Source organism: Protopterus annectens, chromosome 3.part0 (genome assembly GCF_019279795.1).
Source record: "Protopterus annectens isolate FY-2018-M chromosome 3.part0, PAN1.0, whole genome shotgun sequence".
In the NCBI taxonomy this organism is placed as follows: Eukaryota; Metazoa; Chordata; order Ceratodontiformes; family Protopteridae; genus Protopterus; species Protopterus annectens.
The window spans coordinates 369,050,910-369,068,506 of record NC_056731.1 but is presented as its reverse complement, the minus strand read 5'-3'; the positions used below and the strand labels follow the sequence as shown (position 1 = coordinate 369,068,506).

The 17,597-nt window shown below is 39.7% G+C and overlaps 1 protein-coding gene across 1 annotated transcript in view; it reads left to right on the top strand.

Moving 5' to 3' along the window:
* The window catches only part of HECW1 (HECT, C2 and WW domain containing E3 ubiquitin protein ligase 1), a 2,794,797-nt gene that overhangs the window by 1,444,819 nt on the left and 1,332,381 nt on the right, over positions 1–17,597 (top strand). The window contains exon 7 of the mRNA XM_044065592.1: positions 6,359–6,528. Within this exon, the coding sequence (XP_043921527.1) occupies positions 6,359–6,528 (170 nt within the window). The remainder of the gene's footprint in view (positions 1–6,358; positions 6,529–17,597) is intronic.

The following is a 17,597-nucleotide window of genomic DNA, read 5'->3' as shown; positions in this document are numbered from 1 at the left end:
GTGTAATTGGGTGTGTTTGTGCTATTCTAGCTGCAGGGTATCTTAATTATTGGTTTTACAGCAGGTACTGCTATTGTGGGGCCTTTGGTGTTGACTTACGCTTGTCTGCCATGATTCATCTATTGCTCTTTACTTCTATTTTCAACCTGATTCACCTCCCATTGTCAGGCATGCATCCAGCTGCCACCTTTCTTGTTTTGTGCTTCCACAACCCAGCATTGTGTTGGAAAATGTGTTATGTAGCTGATCTACAGCAAGTTTGCTTTGTTCTGTTGTGACAATTCTCTTTTCTTTGCTGTATGGCACCTCCCCTTTCCTGTTCTGCAGGTAGCTGCTAGCAGCCTTGTTACCTGTTGTCTGTGGCACACTGTGAGTTTCTAGGTGTTAATTACTCATTTGTACTCCAATTTCCATGCTGCAGCATTTCCTTATTGTCTTCCCGTATCCTTCCTGTTTCAGCTGTGGTGCACGCCGCGCACATCCGTTTACCATGAACTTTCGGTTACCTTGTGTGGTCTCAGCTAAACAAAGCTATGGCTACTTCCACACCCCTATCCTGCAGCTTTGCTTAGCAACACGCAACACGGATTAGCAATGATCCAATGTGCTTACAGATTACGGTGGCGCGCCCCTCTCTTGATGTCATGTTTACCTCCAGGCCACTCCTCGGTGTTGTAACGTTACACCATGTGGTACATCCTTACGCTGGTGGGACATTTGTGATTCAGTATTACTTGACTCATTTGCATGGCATTGACTGCTAATTCCTAGTTACCGCACGGAACACTGTCACAGACCCTTAGCAACCCTTGCGACATAGTTGTGGTGTAGCATGCATGCCATTGACTATTATGGGGATATCATGAATTGCGTTACATTACAGTTTTATGACATCTAAATATATTTTCCTTATGATCCCGTTTGTGCACTGATGCACTGCGGTTTTACTTTGCATTGGTGTGCCATGATATTAAATGTTATTTTTTATATGTTGTGCTATATATTTAGCCATTGGCATATATTAACATTATAATACGTAAGTTTGGTCCGCTTTCATGGCTCCGATTTTATGTTTGACAACATGTAAACCATTCTTTTTGGTTTACATTTCTACATGCTTACGCTACGCCTGCACAACTTCATGAATCGCTATATACCTTCATTTGCATGCTACACTGCTGCACATGGGGTAATTAGCATACATGTGCCAGGAGATGCGCAGCTCTGGTGTACGCTGGTAGTGCAGGTGGAAACAGCTCTTACCTGAATCGCTCAACGGCCATATTTGGCGCTAGATCGCCAATGCTACTCCGGCGCATGGTGCAAGCTTCATGAATCCTGGGGCATATCTTTTTCATTAACCATTCTGTTTTTACTGCATCTCAGTCATAGCTTACACTTTGGCTATGGCTTCATATATGCCTAGTTTTAATTTGGTTTTAATCCATATATTTTCAATTTATCTCACTTTTTATTTCAGATTCTCCACCAAAGTTTTGTTTCATAACATTTTCTAAGCTAATTTCTCCTGAAGTTTTGTAAACAAGACTGCTTTTATTTATTTATTTATTTATTTATTTATTTATTTATTTGTTGACCAGAAAACAAATATTGGGTATGATCCATTTTCAGTGGAGGCTTGGGGAGAAAAGCTCCAAAGTATTATAAAACATTTTAAGAACAATAATTTTAAAAATAATACAAAAAGAAAATACAGTTTAAATAATTATACCAAATTAGACATAATACGAATACATTGGTTAAGAACAGATACTAAGTTGTATCACATTGATTTAATACTTGCAGGAAATTTAGCCATTTTATAAATAAATTAAAGGTAAGTTAGTATAATACAAACAGGAATTCCATTAAGAAGTGAGAAAAAAAGCAGGTTTATGGTATATTTAGAGAGAAAACCAGGGGAGCTAAACTGTCAGAAGGAACTGAGTGAAGAAGGGAGATGTAAGGCATTTGTTCACATTTAGGGATATAGTTTATCCTGGTGTTGAGCAAGAGCAGGCCCATATTTTGGCTAGGAAGTCTTTCAGAATGGTTTTGAATGATGGGGGAGGGGTAGTGACCTGATAGATAGAAAAATGGTACGAGTACAGACAATGCCTCACAGATTTGATAGGTTTGTTGACAGACAGAAGTTTTTTTTTCACTGGATCGGAACAACTGACTAGGAACATAGTTGTGTAGAATGTTATTTAATGCCGGAAAAGCAGATGGATTCTGGATAATTTTATAGGTGGTAAGAAGCTGTCTATATGTCAGTTGATGGAGTAATTCTAACCAGTTTTAGTGCTGTACAAAGGTGGGATCTGAAAGGGGTAGTTGCTGCAAATTTAGCAGCTTTGTTATAGCATTATTCAAGTTTCGATTTTTGTGATGCCTGAAGATTACTAAGGATGGGGGCACCATGAAGAAGTGTGGAAAGGAGATCAGTTGTGTCAAGTGTAGCATTAGTTGCATTGGTGAGAAAGATCTTGCCTATGTAAAGCCTCCCTAAAAGTAACAATGTTTAACGTTGTACTGTCAATATTAATGACCAGACCAGTTGTTAGATAATTTGTTTGAAATCTAAGTCATACTCAACATTACAGGACATGCTTACCTCTTATTGTTGTCTTTTGCAATTAAAACAATGTCTGTTTTTTTTTCTTTTCTCTTTGCATTTTTAAAACATCAAGGTCAGTCATCACGTATACCTTGTAATATTTATGCATTATGTGGTTTTTCAATTCTGTGTAATCTATTGCTATGTTTATTTTCATCTTGTACTGTACTGATCATTGTAGTTAAAGAAAAAATTGAAAAATTGAAATAAAAATTATATTTGAAAAAAAAAGCCCCCCTACTGTTTGATAAGTTTTTCTTATGCAATTTTGTATAAGCAGGTCAAATTTTAAGATTATCATCCACTATCATCTCTAATAATTTGCTATGAGAAGTGACTTCAGTTGTTGTAGTATCAAAAGTGTTTCAAATTTTGTTTGTTTTTTTCCCATTGCAGAGGGATTTGGGTAAAAAAAATAGTATGTCTTTTTAGGATTAAACATGCGTTGTTAGTTACAAATCCTTGTTTCATTTGCTTTTAAAGCTTATGAGTAATTTTTGGAGATCTGTCACATTATCAGATGTGCACATGAGTGTGTAGTCATTTAGTGCACTATATTAGAGACCTGTTTTGTGGATGTGGGGAGGGTGTTGGTGAGAATGTTGAAGAAAAGGTGACCAAGGATAGATCCTTGTGGTACACCAGGGGTGACTAGGAGCCATGGAGAGAGGATGAAGTGCCATTTTACTAAAGACACCTATTGGATAGGTAGCTTTTGAACCATAGAAGGGTGGGCTGAGAGAGACCCAATGAGGACATCTGAAGTAAAAGTTTGCTGTAACAATCTGTGTTGAAGGTTTTAGACACGTCTAGAAATAAGGAGGAGGCTAGTTTGCTATTATCTCTTGCTTTATTGACAGTATCTATATAGGTTAGAAGTGCTATGGGAAGGATGGAAGCCATGATATTTGGGAATAGGAGTTCCTTCTGCGGGAGATAGTTTAGTAATTGTTTTCTTTATACAGTTTCCTGCTTTTTGTACTTACTAAAATCAAATATTTGGTACTTAGTATGTACAAAAAGCAGGAAACTGTATAAAGAAAACACAGGAACCAAAGGAATTCTACATACAGTTCCAAAGGTATGCACAACCACAACTGCATCCTTTGATGGGGTCACTGCACTTCTTTAAACAACAGAACCTGAACTGCTATGACAGAAAGGAACATACTCAGCAATGGGCTAATACAGCCTGCTACTTTTAATAAAATATTTATAATTTATTACAAGAAGAAGATGAACAGGCTACATAGCTAGCAGAAAGAGATAAGAGACAGTCCTACTTTTGATGAAGCATCAAACATTCACATTTTTATTGATATGTTGATATGTTTAATACCAGTATTATTCACTTTTCTAACTGTTTCAGTATGTTTTATCTCTTCTTTCCCTATAAAAATCTTCCTGTGTACTTTTTAAACTAAATTTGCTGCTTTAAACCTTGCTTTACAGCAGTTTAATGTTGTCTTACATATTATAGGGCAAACAACTGAATGATCCATCAATACTTAAAGTTTAAAATAAGAAAAAAAGTGCATTTAATGATACTACAATACACAAAAAGATTTTGAATGCATACAAATCCCTCTCCACAACCAATTTTCAGTGGCACTTTTGGAGGCAAGGCTTCTAATATCTGCAAACAGCACTTTGTTAAGAACACAAGAACAAATACTAAACTCCTCAGATGTGTCAGACCAAGGTGCTAGTCCTATGTTCTTACATTCTCAATAAAGTGCTGCTTTTGGATATTAGAAGCATTAATGTTTGGGATATTAGGGCCTTAGAGTCTGTACAGTATAAAAGATTTCTTTTTTGGCTTCTAATGGAGACTGTGGATTAAAGACCTTAAGTTTCTTGTGCTTTACCCAGCACTGTTCAAGGGCTATTACATTTAAGGCGTTAACATGTTTGCCAATTCCCAAGAAGCATTGACAGTATAGAAGAATACAAACCAACGCAAAGAAAGCTCAAAGACTCGTTTGACTGAATATGTGGAGAGAGTTCATTTTGAAACTGTGGAGACACCAAGTCTCTGTTTGAAACAAAGCAAATGTACTCAGCAGATCTGTAAGCAAGGCAGAGGAGTTACCCATTTCTAACCATCTTATGGCTTGTTGTGAGAATATGGCAAAGCAGGACCGACATCAGTCTGGATCTCGACGGACACTAGATTTTCTTATTTGGACATTATACCTATAGTGCCCTACAGCCATTATTTCTGATACTAAATTAAAAGTAAAAGAAAGCATTTTTTTTTCTGCTGCTGTGGCTGTAGAATAGGATGGTTAGTATTATCTAGTTTTCACCACTCGCTGGTAAATGGTCATTTACCTGAATGTCTGGCCATTCTTGAGTACTGCTGTCGAGTTGCAGGGATTTGAGGGGATATTGCACTGAAATGTATAGAAATGCATACTGATGTTGATTTGCTGTTAGTTGGCTATAAAGGGCTAAGTATTACGTGATTGTTTACATGGTGGATCTGTAAGAAACTGTGCCTCCAAATATGTTACTGTTTGATTAGTGCCCTGTAGTTAATAACTCTGATATAGTAATGTTCGACTATCGAACTGGGAACTCCACACATGCTTCTGATTTCTGCTCAGAGACTGAGATAACTCCCATGGTGAGATAATATGAACGTGTAGGCATTTATTTTTTTTATTTTTTATGGACACATTCATTTAAGAAATCTTTTGTGCCACTAAGTATCAAGAATAGGAGTTATATGTTAAGAAGTCTGCATATTTTAAAATGCACTTCCAGCTTTTAATGGGAAAGTACATGGGGCACCAAGTACTTTTTAGTCACCAATGGATACTGTTCAGGAAAAGAGTTGTATGCTAGGCACAGTCAATAAGGGCTACATCTCACTGCACACACACACACACACACACACACACACACACACACACACACACACACACATACACACTCATGTGCACAAAGTCTCACATACACACAAACACACGCATCAAGTTTACTTGATTTTGCAGAACATTCTTGAATTTGCCAAATATTTTTGTCCCATCCCTCATAACATTTTTGATTTTCTGGAAATTTGTTAAGAAGTGTAGTCAGCCAATACTGGCAGTCATAAATGAATTAAGGTAAGATAAGCATATGGACCTTATCATCATATGTCATGTTCCCACATTCCCCCATTAACATAATCTCACATTACTGGTTAATGCACAGATCCTAACTGCATTACTCTACAGCAATGGCATCTATGAAGACTACCTTCTGTTGCAGCATATCTCCAGCCTAGGATTAGTCATGGAAATGGTCTTTGTCCCTCATTCCTTTTTCTGTCCTGCTTTTATTTCTGGAGTTTTTCTTTCATCTTCCATATAAAGGAGATTATGTTCCTGTGGAACTAAACTGATTAAAAAATAAGTAAAGAAATTTGTTACATGCCATTTAGTTTTAATGCTGGAAAATGGGATGTGGGGTGTTGATGGTGTTTCTTGTTGGCATGCTTTCTAGTTAGCTAGAACAGGGGTTTGAAAAGGAGTTAGTCAGAGGTATTTTAAGTGAGTAGTCATGATTACCATAGACCTGCACTTAAGTACAGATTCCCAAAAAGAGGACATGAAGATCTTGGTTCAATCTGTTCATTAAATACTGCAAGATTTATTTTATTAGCTATGTATCCATTTTGTTTTCTATAGCAATTTCTTTTAATGAAAAAAAAACAACGGAATAAAATATAAAGTTTATACATTTGTGCAGGTTTTCAAGCAGCTAGCCTGAAGAAAGGGATGTTCTTCAACCCAGATCCTTATCTAAAGATCTCCATACAACCTGGAAAGCATACCATCTTTCCTGCCTTACCTCACCATGGCCAAGAGAAAAGATCAAAGATTGTGTATAATACCATCAATCCAGTGTGGCAAGGGGAGGTAAGAAAGGTTTTAATTTCTTGGTGCCATTTTTTTATGAATTTTCATCTTCCTTCATTCATAGAGTAGCAACTTTCTACTAAAATCCCATTATTTGTTGCATTAACTCGGGTATTATTTTATTATATTATATATATATATATATATATATATATATATATATATATATATATATATTATTAAGCATTAGCCAAGATCCAGTAAGGAGACAGGTAATATCAAAAAGACAGATCAGCTTTGGCTCTATTTCAGAAATGATTGCAGTGAAAATTCTGTGGAGCCTACTTGTGGAAGTCTTGAATGCAGGGAGTCTAACATATAGGGAGTAGCATGGATGCATTCATCATAAATCTTCCCTACCTACCCTTATCCACTCATGGGACTAGGATATGTCCAAGACCTAGAGGTTGTTCCATTGAGCTTGCCTTCATCCGTTGCTTTGTAAACTGACTTTCTGAATACTAAGACAGGGAATGGTGCTGGAACCATGATGTAAATGAACATACAATAACCTGTGGAGCTCAATATGAGACCTTAGCTAACAGCAGCTGTTTTTTGAAATGGTGCCTAAATCAGAAGCAAGTGAATAGGCCACTTTGCTTCTTTATTTGTTCTGTTTCTGGGTTTAAACAGATGAATTGCACATCTCAGCTTCCAAATTTCTGGAAAAGCTCCTCTTTGTAAGAAAGAGTTAATCATAATATGTGACAAAGGTTTGGTATTCAAAGTGTCACATGCATGAAAGAGTCTGGGACAGATGACATCAGAATGAGCAGGACTGCAGCTTGGAATTTCTTGCAATCATTTGTTAATTTTAAATATAAATGCCTCATAAAACTGGAAAATAGTGGAGAATCTAGCTATATTTTCTGAAGTTGTGGCCCCAAGTTGTGGAGCTAGGCATTTGGTTTACAAAGGTTGATCAGCTGTTTTCTTTAAGGAGTTTTCTCAATTAATGCATAAAGTAAGAGTCTGATATTATCACTGTCGTTTTGCAAGGTTATTAATGCATCTTTCCATATGCCTCAGATGTTTTTTCGTAACGGTATTTGTCTTTGCTTCAGGAAGGCTGCTTTGATTGTGTATCAGCCTTTACTGTGCTTCCTGATGTTAAAACAATTCTAGAAGTTATTTTGTGAGTTAGTATTTCCAAAACTCTTTCAGGCTGCTTGAAGCTTAACGATTTGCCATTGATTCTCCGTGGATTTAAAACAGTATTATTTCTCCTGCAGTGGGAAGGACAATCAGTAAAAACTCTAAAGATTTCTTAGTAAGTAAGAGGTAATAGGAACTCAGTTCCTTAGTGTCAGCTCATACTTCAGTTTGAATGCTCTTTACTTGACAAAGATCCCAGGCACACTTCACAGAGGATATAAAGGAGATGCTAAGGTGGTCATCAAAAACTGGCTGGTCAGTACGCCAGCTCCATGGCATAGCTAGATAGACAGGCAAGCATATAGATAGATAATAGATAGATAGACTTATAGATAGGCAGACTAACAGAGAGCTACATAGATAGATAGATAGATAGATAGATAGATAGATAGATAGATAGATAGATAGATAGATATACAAAGCCTTGATAATGTCCAAGATTACCCAAATGTAGGTTGGTCATCTGCTGGACTTGACAGGGTAGGTAAAGGAATAAAAGGCATATGCCTGCTCATCTTTACTATGGGTTTGGTGTGGAGATGAGACATATTGCTCATGTTGTCTGTGGTGGAGCAGCAAAAGATCAGTTAAGTGACTGGTAGGTCTAGAATGTACCCTCACTTGGTCCCAGGACAGGGCCATTCCCAATGACCAGTCCTCACTTAAAGTCAATCTGAAGGATGACAGCAACATTCAGAAAGGGTATGACCAACACAACACAAAACCCATACAAATGTAATCCACAGCGGCAGCTCTCAAGTCCACTCCACTTCTGTATAACCCTCTTTTCAGTAATGGGAAGACTGTCACACCATGGACTGGCCAAGTATACAAATATTGATCAAAGCTGCTTGAACATATAAATGATGGCAATTAAGCTGGGATATACGTGAAGCCATATTGTTGCAACAGTTTCAAACTCACTGAATTAAAAAAATGGTGGTCCACTTGAGAATCGTGAGCAATGATCAGGTAATCTGAATGAGCTCACTCAAGTAGGAAATGTTATAGGTTCATAGGTTCATAGGTTCATACTAGGCTATCTGCCCTAGGGCATTTATAAGCCTAGCCAGAGTATGTTTGGCTTTCGCCACCCATTTTAAATTAATTTTGCTATGCCCTTTTTCGAGGTTAGTATACTGTGCCTCTGTCTAACAGTGACACAGAAGTGATACCCGGGGTAAACCTACGATCTCCCATCCACTCATCAAGATTCCTCTTGAAGAGAGTCAATGAGGGACTCTGTCTAACCTGGACTGGGATTTTATTCCAGAGTGAAGGGAGCCTCTGGGTTATGAATCTGTCTCTCCAGCACGTCCTATTTATTTCAGTGCTGAGGTTCAAGTCTCTCAAGCATGTAGCTCGATGGGATTTGGATTTTTTGAAGTGCAGCATGTCCCTTAATTCCGGGTTGGACATGGCTTTATACGTCAGGCACAGTTCGCCTCTGAGCAGGCGGTATGCTACGGAGTAGAGCTGGAGTTTCTTTAACTGGGCAGCATATGACATCTGTTTGAGCCCTTTGATCCTCTTGGTGAGGTACTTTTGGGGTCTTTCCAGTTGCTGCAGGTGTTTGGTAAGGTACATCCCAAAAGGGGCATTGTACTCGATTATGGGCCTGATGAGGGATGAGTAAAGAGGCACGATGACCTCCCCTAATCTAGATGTGAATCCCTTCATGATTAGGTGGGCTATATAAAATGTTTTTCTAACCACTTTGGCCACGTGGTTGTCAAATGAGAGATAGCTATCAACTTGGGTCCCCAGGTCCCTAATTACTTCTTCTGTACTTAATGGATTACCACCTATGTGGTAATTTGTGGGCACTTTGTTTTTGCCAAAGGGGATGACTATATACTTTTTGGCGTTTAGCTTGAGGCCATGGCTCTAGCACCAGTTGTCTGTTTCTATGAGGCCCTTTTGGAGGATGCTTGTGTCGGCTGGAGAGTCGATTATGGCACCCAGTTTGCAGTCATCTGTGAACTTGGTCAGCCACAGTCCTTCTGTGTTGGCCTGTACCTCAGAGAAATATATACCGAACAAGAGAGGTCCCAGGACTGAGCCTTGTGGGACGCCACTTGTAACTGGTTTGGAGTCTGACATGGCTCCAGCAATTCTAACCATGTGGGTTCTGTCCTTGAGCCAGTTTGCAACCCATCTAGTGACATAGGAGTTTATATTTAAGCTGGTGAGCTTATCTATAATGCCCGAGTGGGGTATTGTATCAAAGGCTTTTGTGAGGTCCAGGTAGGCTGTGTGGACCACCTTCCCTTCATCAATGGCCTTGGTGACTGTTTCAAAGAAGTCGACCAGGTTTAAGAGGCAGGATCTGCCATTAACAAAGCAGAACTGGGTAGGATCCAGTGTCTGTAGGTCTCCGATATCTTTATTTATGAGGTCCATGATGATCCTTTCCATAGCTTTGCAGACCAAGATAGTTTCCAGGCTCCGTTGAGGCACCACCTTTATGTAGGATATATTCTGGGGCAAATGGGAGGTGACACCACCTGCATGAATGAACAGTCCAGCAGCATGCTATACAGGTGAGTGGAACAGTGTGGCTCCCAGTCTAAACTGAAAAAGCATGAATTCATAGTAGCAGTCTAGCTGAGACAGAATGCTTAGAATGATATTGCTGACAGCAAGTAGGGCTAATGAGAAGGAAGCACATGCATCAATCCTGTTCTGAATATTAATGAGCTAACAGGAAGTCATCACAGTGTAACTAGTCTGCACTATTTCCATCACTGCTAGGTAACATGTCAAAACAGTAGGGCTCTCTCACTAGTTTTGTTTCCTTCTCCCTGGACTTGGAATACCTGATACGGGTTGTGCATAATTGAAGGAAAAATTGTCCTCAGGTTTCCGTCATGACTCAGTAATTCTGGTAGCTTCAATTTCCTGTTACTAAGCCATGTTTCTGTGGTATAAAACTTATTTCATATACTGTTTGCACTAGAATTAGCAGTACAGATATCCTCATTAGTGTCTGCATTTACAAACTGGAAGGTAAGGAGAGTAATACATGGATAAATGCAATTGTAACGCCTCTGTACAATATGTGCTTGGATTGCAGTGGATTTACACATAGTTGTTGTATCATAATGCTTAATATCGGTTTTGCTTAGAGAAATATAAACACTTGAGGTATAGCAATGTGAGTGTAAAACAGGATAGCAATATGATAATGTAGCGACATATGTCAACACAGAAGTACCCCTTCCACCTTCAAGGAAAACCTAGGTAATTGGCTGGGCAGCCACACATTCTGCCCTGTTCTACCATGTCATGCCTTCATTGATGCTACAGGGAATAGGGATTTTGGTTAGACTAGAAATGGTCTCCAGACTGATTGCCTAGTACTGACCTACGAACCTATGAACTTAGAGTCAGAACTAAGAACAAAAAGGGACTCTGATGCTTGTTCTTGCTAGCAGAAGCAGATGTCTGAGATGATGCCACAAAAGTCATAAATGTAAAACACACAGGTGAATGATGCCCATTTTCACAGAGGAGTCCAACTGAAGTGCTACATTTTCATTCACTATGGATACAGTACCAACAGTGAGGACAGTCACAGGACAAACAGGACCATAACTTATGTTGTGGTGCTAGACTCATAGCAGGTTGTTACACTGTATATACAATATACAATGCAATATAGTCAAATAATAATAGTTCATGTATACTTCTCAATAATTACTCATATAGTTCTTATATAGTAATCAATACATACTCCTATAGTTCATATATAGTTCTCAATGCATACTCCTGTAGTTCTTACATAGTGCTCAGTACATGCTCCTATAGTTCATATACAGAGCTCAGTACATAATCCTATAGTTCTTATATAGTGCTCAATACATAATCCTATAGTTCATATGTACTTCTCAACACATACTCCTTTAGTTCTTATATAGTGCTCAGTACATAATCCTATAGTTCATATATACTTCTCAGCACCTACTCCTCTTATATAGTTCTCAATACATACTCCTGTTGTGCTTGCAACTCCTCTCTTTACTTGGTACTAATATCCTCTTCTATCTACTGTGGTCATGACCCTATACAAGAATGTTTTAAGTCTATGTATTCAAATATTTTTCAGCTAACATGGTCTGTGGAATTCCACGTATTTGATGGTTAACTTCTGTTTGCACAGTTGTAATGCAAATAAGTTCAATCAAAAGATTCAGAACATTGTATACAGCCTGTAAGTATTATTCCTAGGTTATAATTTTTCTTTCTTTTGCACTCACTGTTCATCTTCTCCCTGTTATCAGAGCTTTTAGCATTGTAATTGTAGTTTACATTGAAGCTGCATATTTACACTCTAGTTTTTAGCTTTAGGCTCCGATGTATTTCATAAGCTTTATGTTGGTTATTTGAACATTGTTTTGTGCTTCAGCACCTGGTTCATGACTGTAGAGTCCTTGGTCCAGCCCACCCACCCAGTTAACAAACATAGGTTCATAGGTTCATAGGTTGGTACTAAGCTATCAGCCCTAGGGCCTATACAAGCCTAGCCATAGCAATTCCATGGCTATTTTGTTCCACAGTATTTACTTCTCTGGAACCCTGTCTAGCAGGATGACTGATGTGATCACCGGGGTGAATTTCCTATCTCCCATCCAATCATCAAGGTTCCTTTTAAAGAGGGTAAAAGAGGTGCTCTGCTTGACATGTATGGGTAGTCTATTCCAGAGTCTCAGGGTCAGGAACCTATCCCTCCAGCATGTTTTGTTCATTGTGATGACAAGGTTTAGAACCCTGGAGCGTGTGTCTCTGAGGGATTGGGATTTCCTTAAGTGTAGCATGTCCATGCATCGCTGGGTTTGACATGGCCTTGCATGTTAAGCAGAGATCGCCTCTGAGTAGACGATATGTGACAGAGTATAGCTTGAGTTTTTTAGACGGTCAGCATAGGGCATCTGTTTTAGGCCTGTGATTCTTTTAGTGAGTTATTTCTGTGGCCGTTCCAGTTGTTGCAGATGTCTTGAGAGGTACGTACCAAATGGGGCATTGTATTCTATAATGGGTCTAAGGAGGGATGAGTACAGTGGGACAATGACCTCCTTTTCTTCTGAATGAAAAGCCCTTAGTTATGAGGTGTGCCACATAGAAGGATGATTTCCTGACTGTTGTGGTGATGTGGTTACCGAAGGTGAGACCACCGTCCACCTGTGTCCCTAAGTCTCTTATCACACTTTCTGTGTTTAGTGTACTGCCACCTATGTGGTAATTCAAGGGTACATATTTTTTCCTAAAGGGGATAACTGTGCATTTCTTGGCATTGAGCTTGAGCCCATGGCTCTGGCACCAAGCATCTGTTTCTGTAAGGCCCTTTTGTAGAATATCCACATAATTTGGGGATTCAATAATGGCTCCCAGTTTGCAGTCATCTGTGAACTTTGTTAGCCAGAGTCCCTTAGTGTTTGCCTGTACTTCAGAGAAGTAGATGCCAAACAAGAGCTGTCCCAGGACTGAACCATGAGGTACTCCACTTGTCACTTGACTGGAGCTGAATTTGGAGTCGGCTACTTTTACAGTGTGGGTTCTGTCAGTAAGCCACTTGGCAACCCATCAAGTGACGTAGGGATTAACGCCCAGCTTAATAAGTTTATCTATGATTCCAGAGTGGGGGATGGTATCAAAGGCCTTGGCGAGGTCCAGAAAAGCTGTGTGGAGCACCTTACCCTTGTCCATGACTCTGGAGACTGATTCGAAAAAGGCAATCAGGTTCAGGAGACAAAATTGGCCCTTCATGAACCCAAACTGCGTGGGGTCCAGTGTTTGAAGGTTGCCAATGTCTTTGTTTATAAGTTCCATGATAATACATTCCATGGCCTTGCAGATCAGGCTCATCAGACTGATGGGGTGGTAGTTCCAGGGATCCAAGGTGGATCTCCCCTTGTGGAGTGGGATAACTGTAGCTGTGCGCCACTCAGTGGGCATGAAGCCTGAGGTGAGGTTATGATTAAACAGGACACTTAGGTGAGGTGCCAGTTCATTTTGTAGTTCATGTAGTACACAGCCTGGGATGTCATCTGGTCCCATGGATGCTGTATTCTTAGCTTTGGAGAGTGCGTTTTTTTACCTGTGTGGCCATTATTACTGTAATTTGGCAATCTTTTGGTATTGAGAAGGGCCCTTTAGGGGGTGAGAAAGGGGTGACGATTGCACTAAATCAATATGCCAGGATATTGGCAATATCCTTGGGATCAGTATATTTAATGCCATTCTGTTGTATCTCAGAGCAGATCTGAGCATTGCCATTTAGATTCATGACATAGCTATAGAATGCCTTGTGGTTGTCTTTGGAATCTTTGGCAATTTTATTTTCATAACTAGCTTTGGAGGATTTTATGAGGGATCTCAGCTTCTTACTGAGGCTGGTAAGGGAGTTTTTTGCATCCTGGGATTTTCCTCTTTTCTGCAACAGTTTCTTCCTTTTGTTGTAAAGTTTGTTTATGGCAAGTGACCACCAGATTGGCTTCCTTTTTTTGGAGGAGACCGTCTTGGTTCTATTGGGGGTGGCACAATTCATGCATTTGTGGATGTGCTCGTACAGTGCCTTAGAGTAAGATTCAGCAGTCAAACTTTCAGTTCCTGTCTGCATGGGTGTCATGAAGTTTGTCACTTCTGACTTGAGCAGCATGAAGTTAACTTTGGAGAAGTTTTTTATGGAGGTTTCCTTACTGGGGGGTGGGATGTGGATGTCAAAGGTGATTAGTTTATGGTCAGACTTGACCAATGAGGGGACGACCATAGGTGTGGAGCATCAATTTCCCATGTTGGTAATGACCAGGTCTAGGATATTGGAGCCCCTGGTGGGACTAAGGATCTAGGGCATTGGAATTTATGAATTCAAAGAACTGTTGGGCAAAGGTGTTGGTACATGAGTAGTTTTCCCAGTTAATGGCAGAGTAGTTGAAATCACCCAGTATTAGGGTGTTTGGTTGTATCTTAATATTTTCCAGTATGTTTAGAAAGGTGTAGTGAGAATGTTGGGGCATGGTGGGGGATCTGTAGCAAGCTACAATTTGGATTGCAGTCTTACCTAGTGTTAGTTGCACCTGGAGAATTTCAGGCGCATTGTGTTGGGCAACTAGCCTGGTGCTGTGAATATCCTTGGTGAATATGGACACTTCTCCACCTTTAGTGTTTCGATCCTGGTTTGGTGGCCAAAAAGTGTGGTAAGAGGTGTAGCCTGGTGTTGCAGGGGTGCTCGCTGGAGCCATGAACCAGGTCTCAGTTACTGCACAGATATCGATATTCTCCATTTTTAGGAGTGCTTCAAGAGAGTGTATTTTGATGTTTAGACTTCTAGCATTGAGTAGCATTACCTTCAGATTTTGTATACTTGTACCTGTTATGGTGGTGGTTTTGTCCTTTGAACTTTGCCTAAAAAAGGAACTATAGGGGTGGCAAGAGCCTTAGCCAGTAACCTGAATCCCAGGGGTGACAGGTGTAGACCATCTCTGCCAAAGCATTGTGGTTTGTCGATCATGTCGTCCCAGGCAGACAGATACTGGATCCCCTTTGAATGACACCAGAAGCTTAGCCAATTCTTGTAGTCAATCATTTTGTCCTTATACTGTGGTATCATTCTGGGCAAAGGCAGGGTGCTACTCAGGGCTAGTGTCATACCTGCCTGGGCCACATGATCCAAGAGTTCTTCCATGTCTCTTTACATGTAGTTCAGAGAGGTACGTCTCAAGTCATTCACTCCAACATGGACAATGACAGAGTCATATTTGTACTTGTTGTGGAGTGACTTGAGTGCATGCATTATGTGGCGGATCCTGGCACCCGACAGGCAGCTGACTGTAATTTTCTCCTTGTTCAGCCTGGTGAGTGGGACATCAGTGTGCCTGTCTATAGAGTCACCTATGACTAAAGTGTTGGGTACATTGTCTTGCCTTAGGGGCTGTTGTTGGGTGGCACACTGGTGTTGTGAGCTATGTGACACTTTGGTTGTGACTGGTGTTTGCATTTCAGCTTCGAAGGTACTTGTTGCTTGGGCAGGTTAATTTTAAGGGCTTCCATATACGTGGGTTTAGTGTTGCTATGTGTGGGTGTTGGTGCTGTTGGTTTAGAAGGGCTATGTGTTTCTTGAGGTGTAGTGCAGGTGTTATCCTTCTCCTCTTGACTGTCTAGCACAATCTTGGGTGGAAAGAGCTTTGCTTCCAGTTTGGCTATGTAAGTGCATCTCTCGTAGGTTGTAGTGTTGGGTGGTAGGAGGAGAGGGTTGTCTGTGTACATGAGACAATTGCTGCATTGCCCTGGTATGCCCAACTCACCAGGTGGACAGGAGAAATCACTGGAAGCTGACCCTTGGACATGCCTGGTTTGGTGCTTTTTTTTTTGTGAAGTACAAGAGCTGTTTTCTCTTACCTTAGAAAGCTACTGTGCAATTATAGGCTGTTTAGTGCCTACAATTACTTTCTCCTTATTAACAAGGAGAGTTGAGTGCTTGTATCAGTTTAAGACTTCCTAGTGTTTTCCCTGCAGGTTTTAAAGCAAGTGTTAGTCACAGGGATGCTTAAAGGTAAGATGAAAAAAATGGTTTATCCTAAACACTGCAGTGTGCACTAGAGGAGTTAGATGTGAAAGTAGGTAACTTAAGTTTTACCTGTCTAAAAAGTTAAATTTTAGTGGAGAGTCACTATTTTTAAATCAGCAAGATAGATTGAAAGGGATGGTCACTTTTGTATTCTGGTACTATGGAATACAGTAGGATGACCAATAAATTTAAATAGTTGAAGGGGAGTGATTTCACAAAATGATAATTTTGTGCTTACTCACACAAGCCAGTAAAACAGAGAGGAAATGAGATATATGGTGAAATTAACATAAGGGGAAGGAAACTAGAAAGACAGTGATGTTTAAGAACACTACAGTAACCGGGTGGGAGAGTTGGGAAAAAATTTCTGCCTGACTCACAAGAGACAGAGCTGTGGTCTCTTTTCAAGTTTTAATATGCAGTTAAAAACAAAATACAAGTAAAACACAAGATAAATAAAGCAAATCACAGTATTAAAAATAGAAAAGGCAATAAAGTAATACAAGAAATAAAAAGCAAAGTAACGTTTCCCTCACAGCAAAGTGTAGTAGAGTCTGGGTGAGCCTTTCTAGTAAAGCTCTGAAATGTTGTATTTTACCCCTTAAATAGAAGGTTTAGTTCCTTGCTCCACCCCCTCAGTTCACAGATGATTAACCTTAACTGACCTGTATTAATTTCTGCCTGACTCACAAGAGACAGATCTGTGGTCTCTTTTCAAGTTTTAATATGCGGTTAAAAGCAGAATACAAATAAAACACAAGGTAAATAAAACAAATCACAGTATTCAAAATAGAAAAAGGCAATAAAGTAATACAACAAATAAAAAGTAAACTAACCTTTCCCTCACAGCAAAGTGTAGCAGGGTCAGGGTGAGCCTTTCTAGTAAATAACTCGATAAAGAGCACATTTCCACTGAGTAAAACTAGTTGTTGTGGTTTTAAATAAAATTACTGAGAGGAAGGGTTCATCTGGTGGACTTAGTCTACAGACATGCTAGATTTTTTTGCATGAGACAGCAGTAGCACTGGTCTGAAGATTAATGTAGAGTCTTAAAAGATGGCCATGGGACAGAGAAGAATGCACTGACTAAACATGATCAAGATGATGATTTCTTTCAGGGGTAGAAGTCCAGTTAGGGCCAAACACTGGGCAATCCCTTAGTAGAAGCCTGAGCTTCATCTCACATGCCTGCATTTGATGATGTTTGGAAGGGGAACTAGACACTACATCTTCTCATAGTGCACATCCCTAAGAAGGAAGGGATGGAGGAATTCAACTTTGGAAGTGATCCTCTGTAATGAAAATTCAGGGATCCATTCCTGTACTGAAACATGTACCACCAGACTTT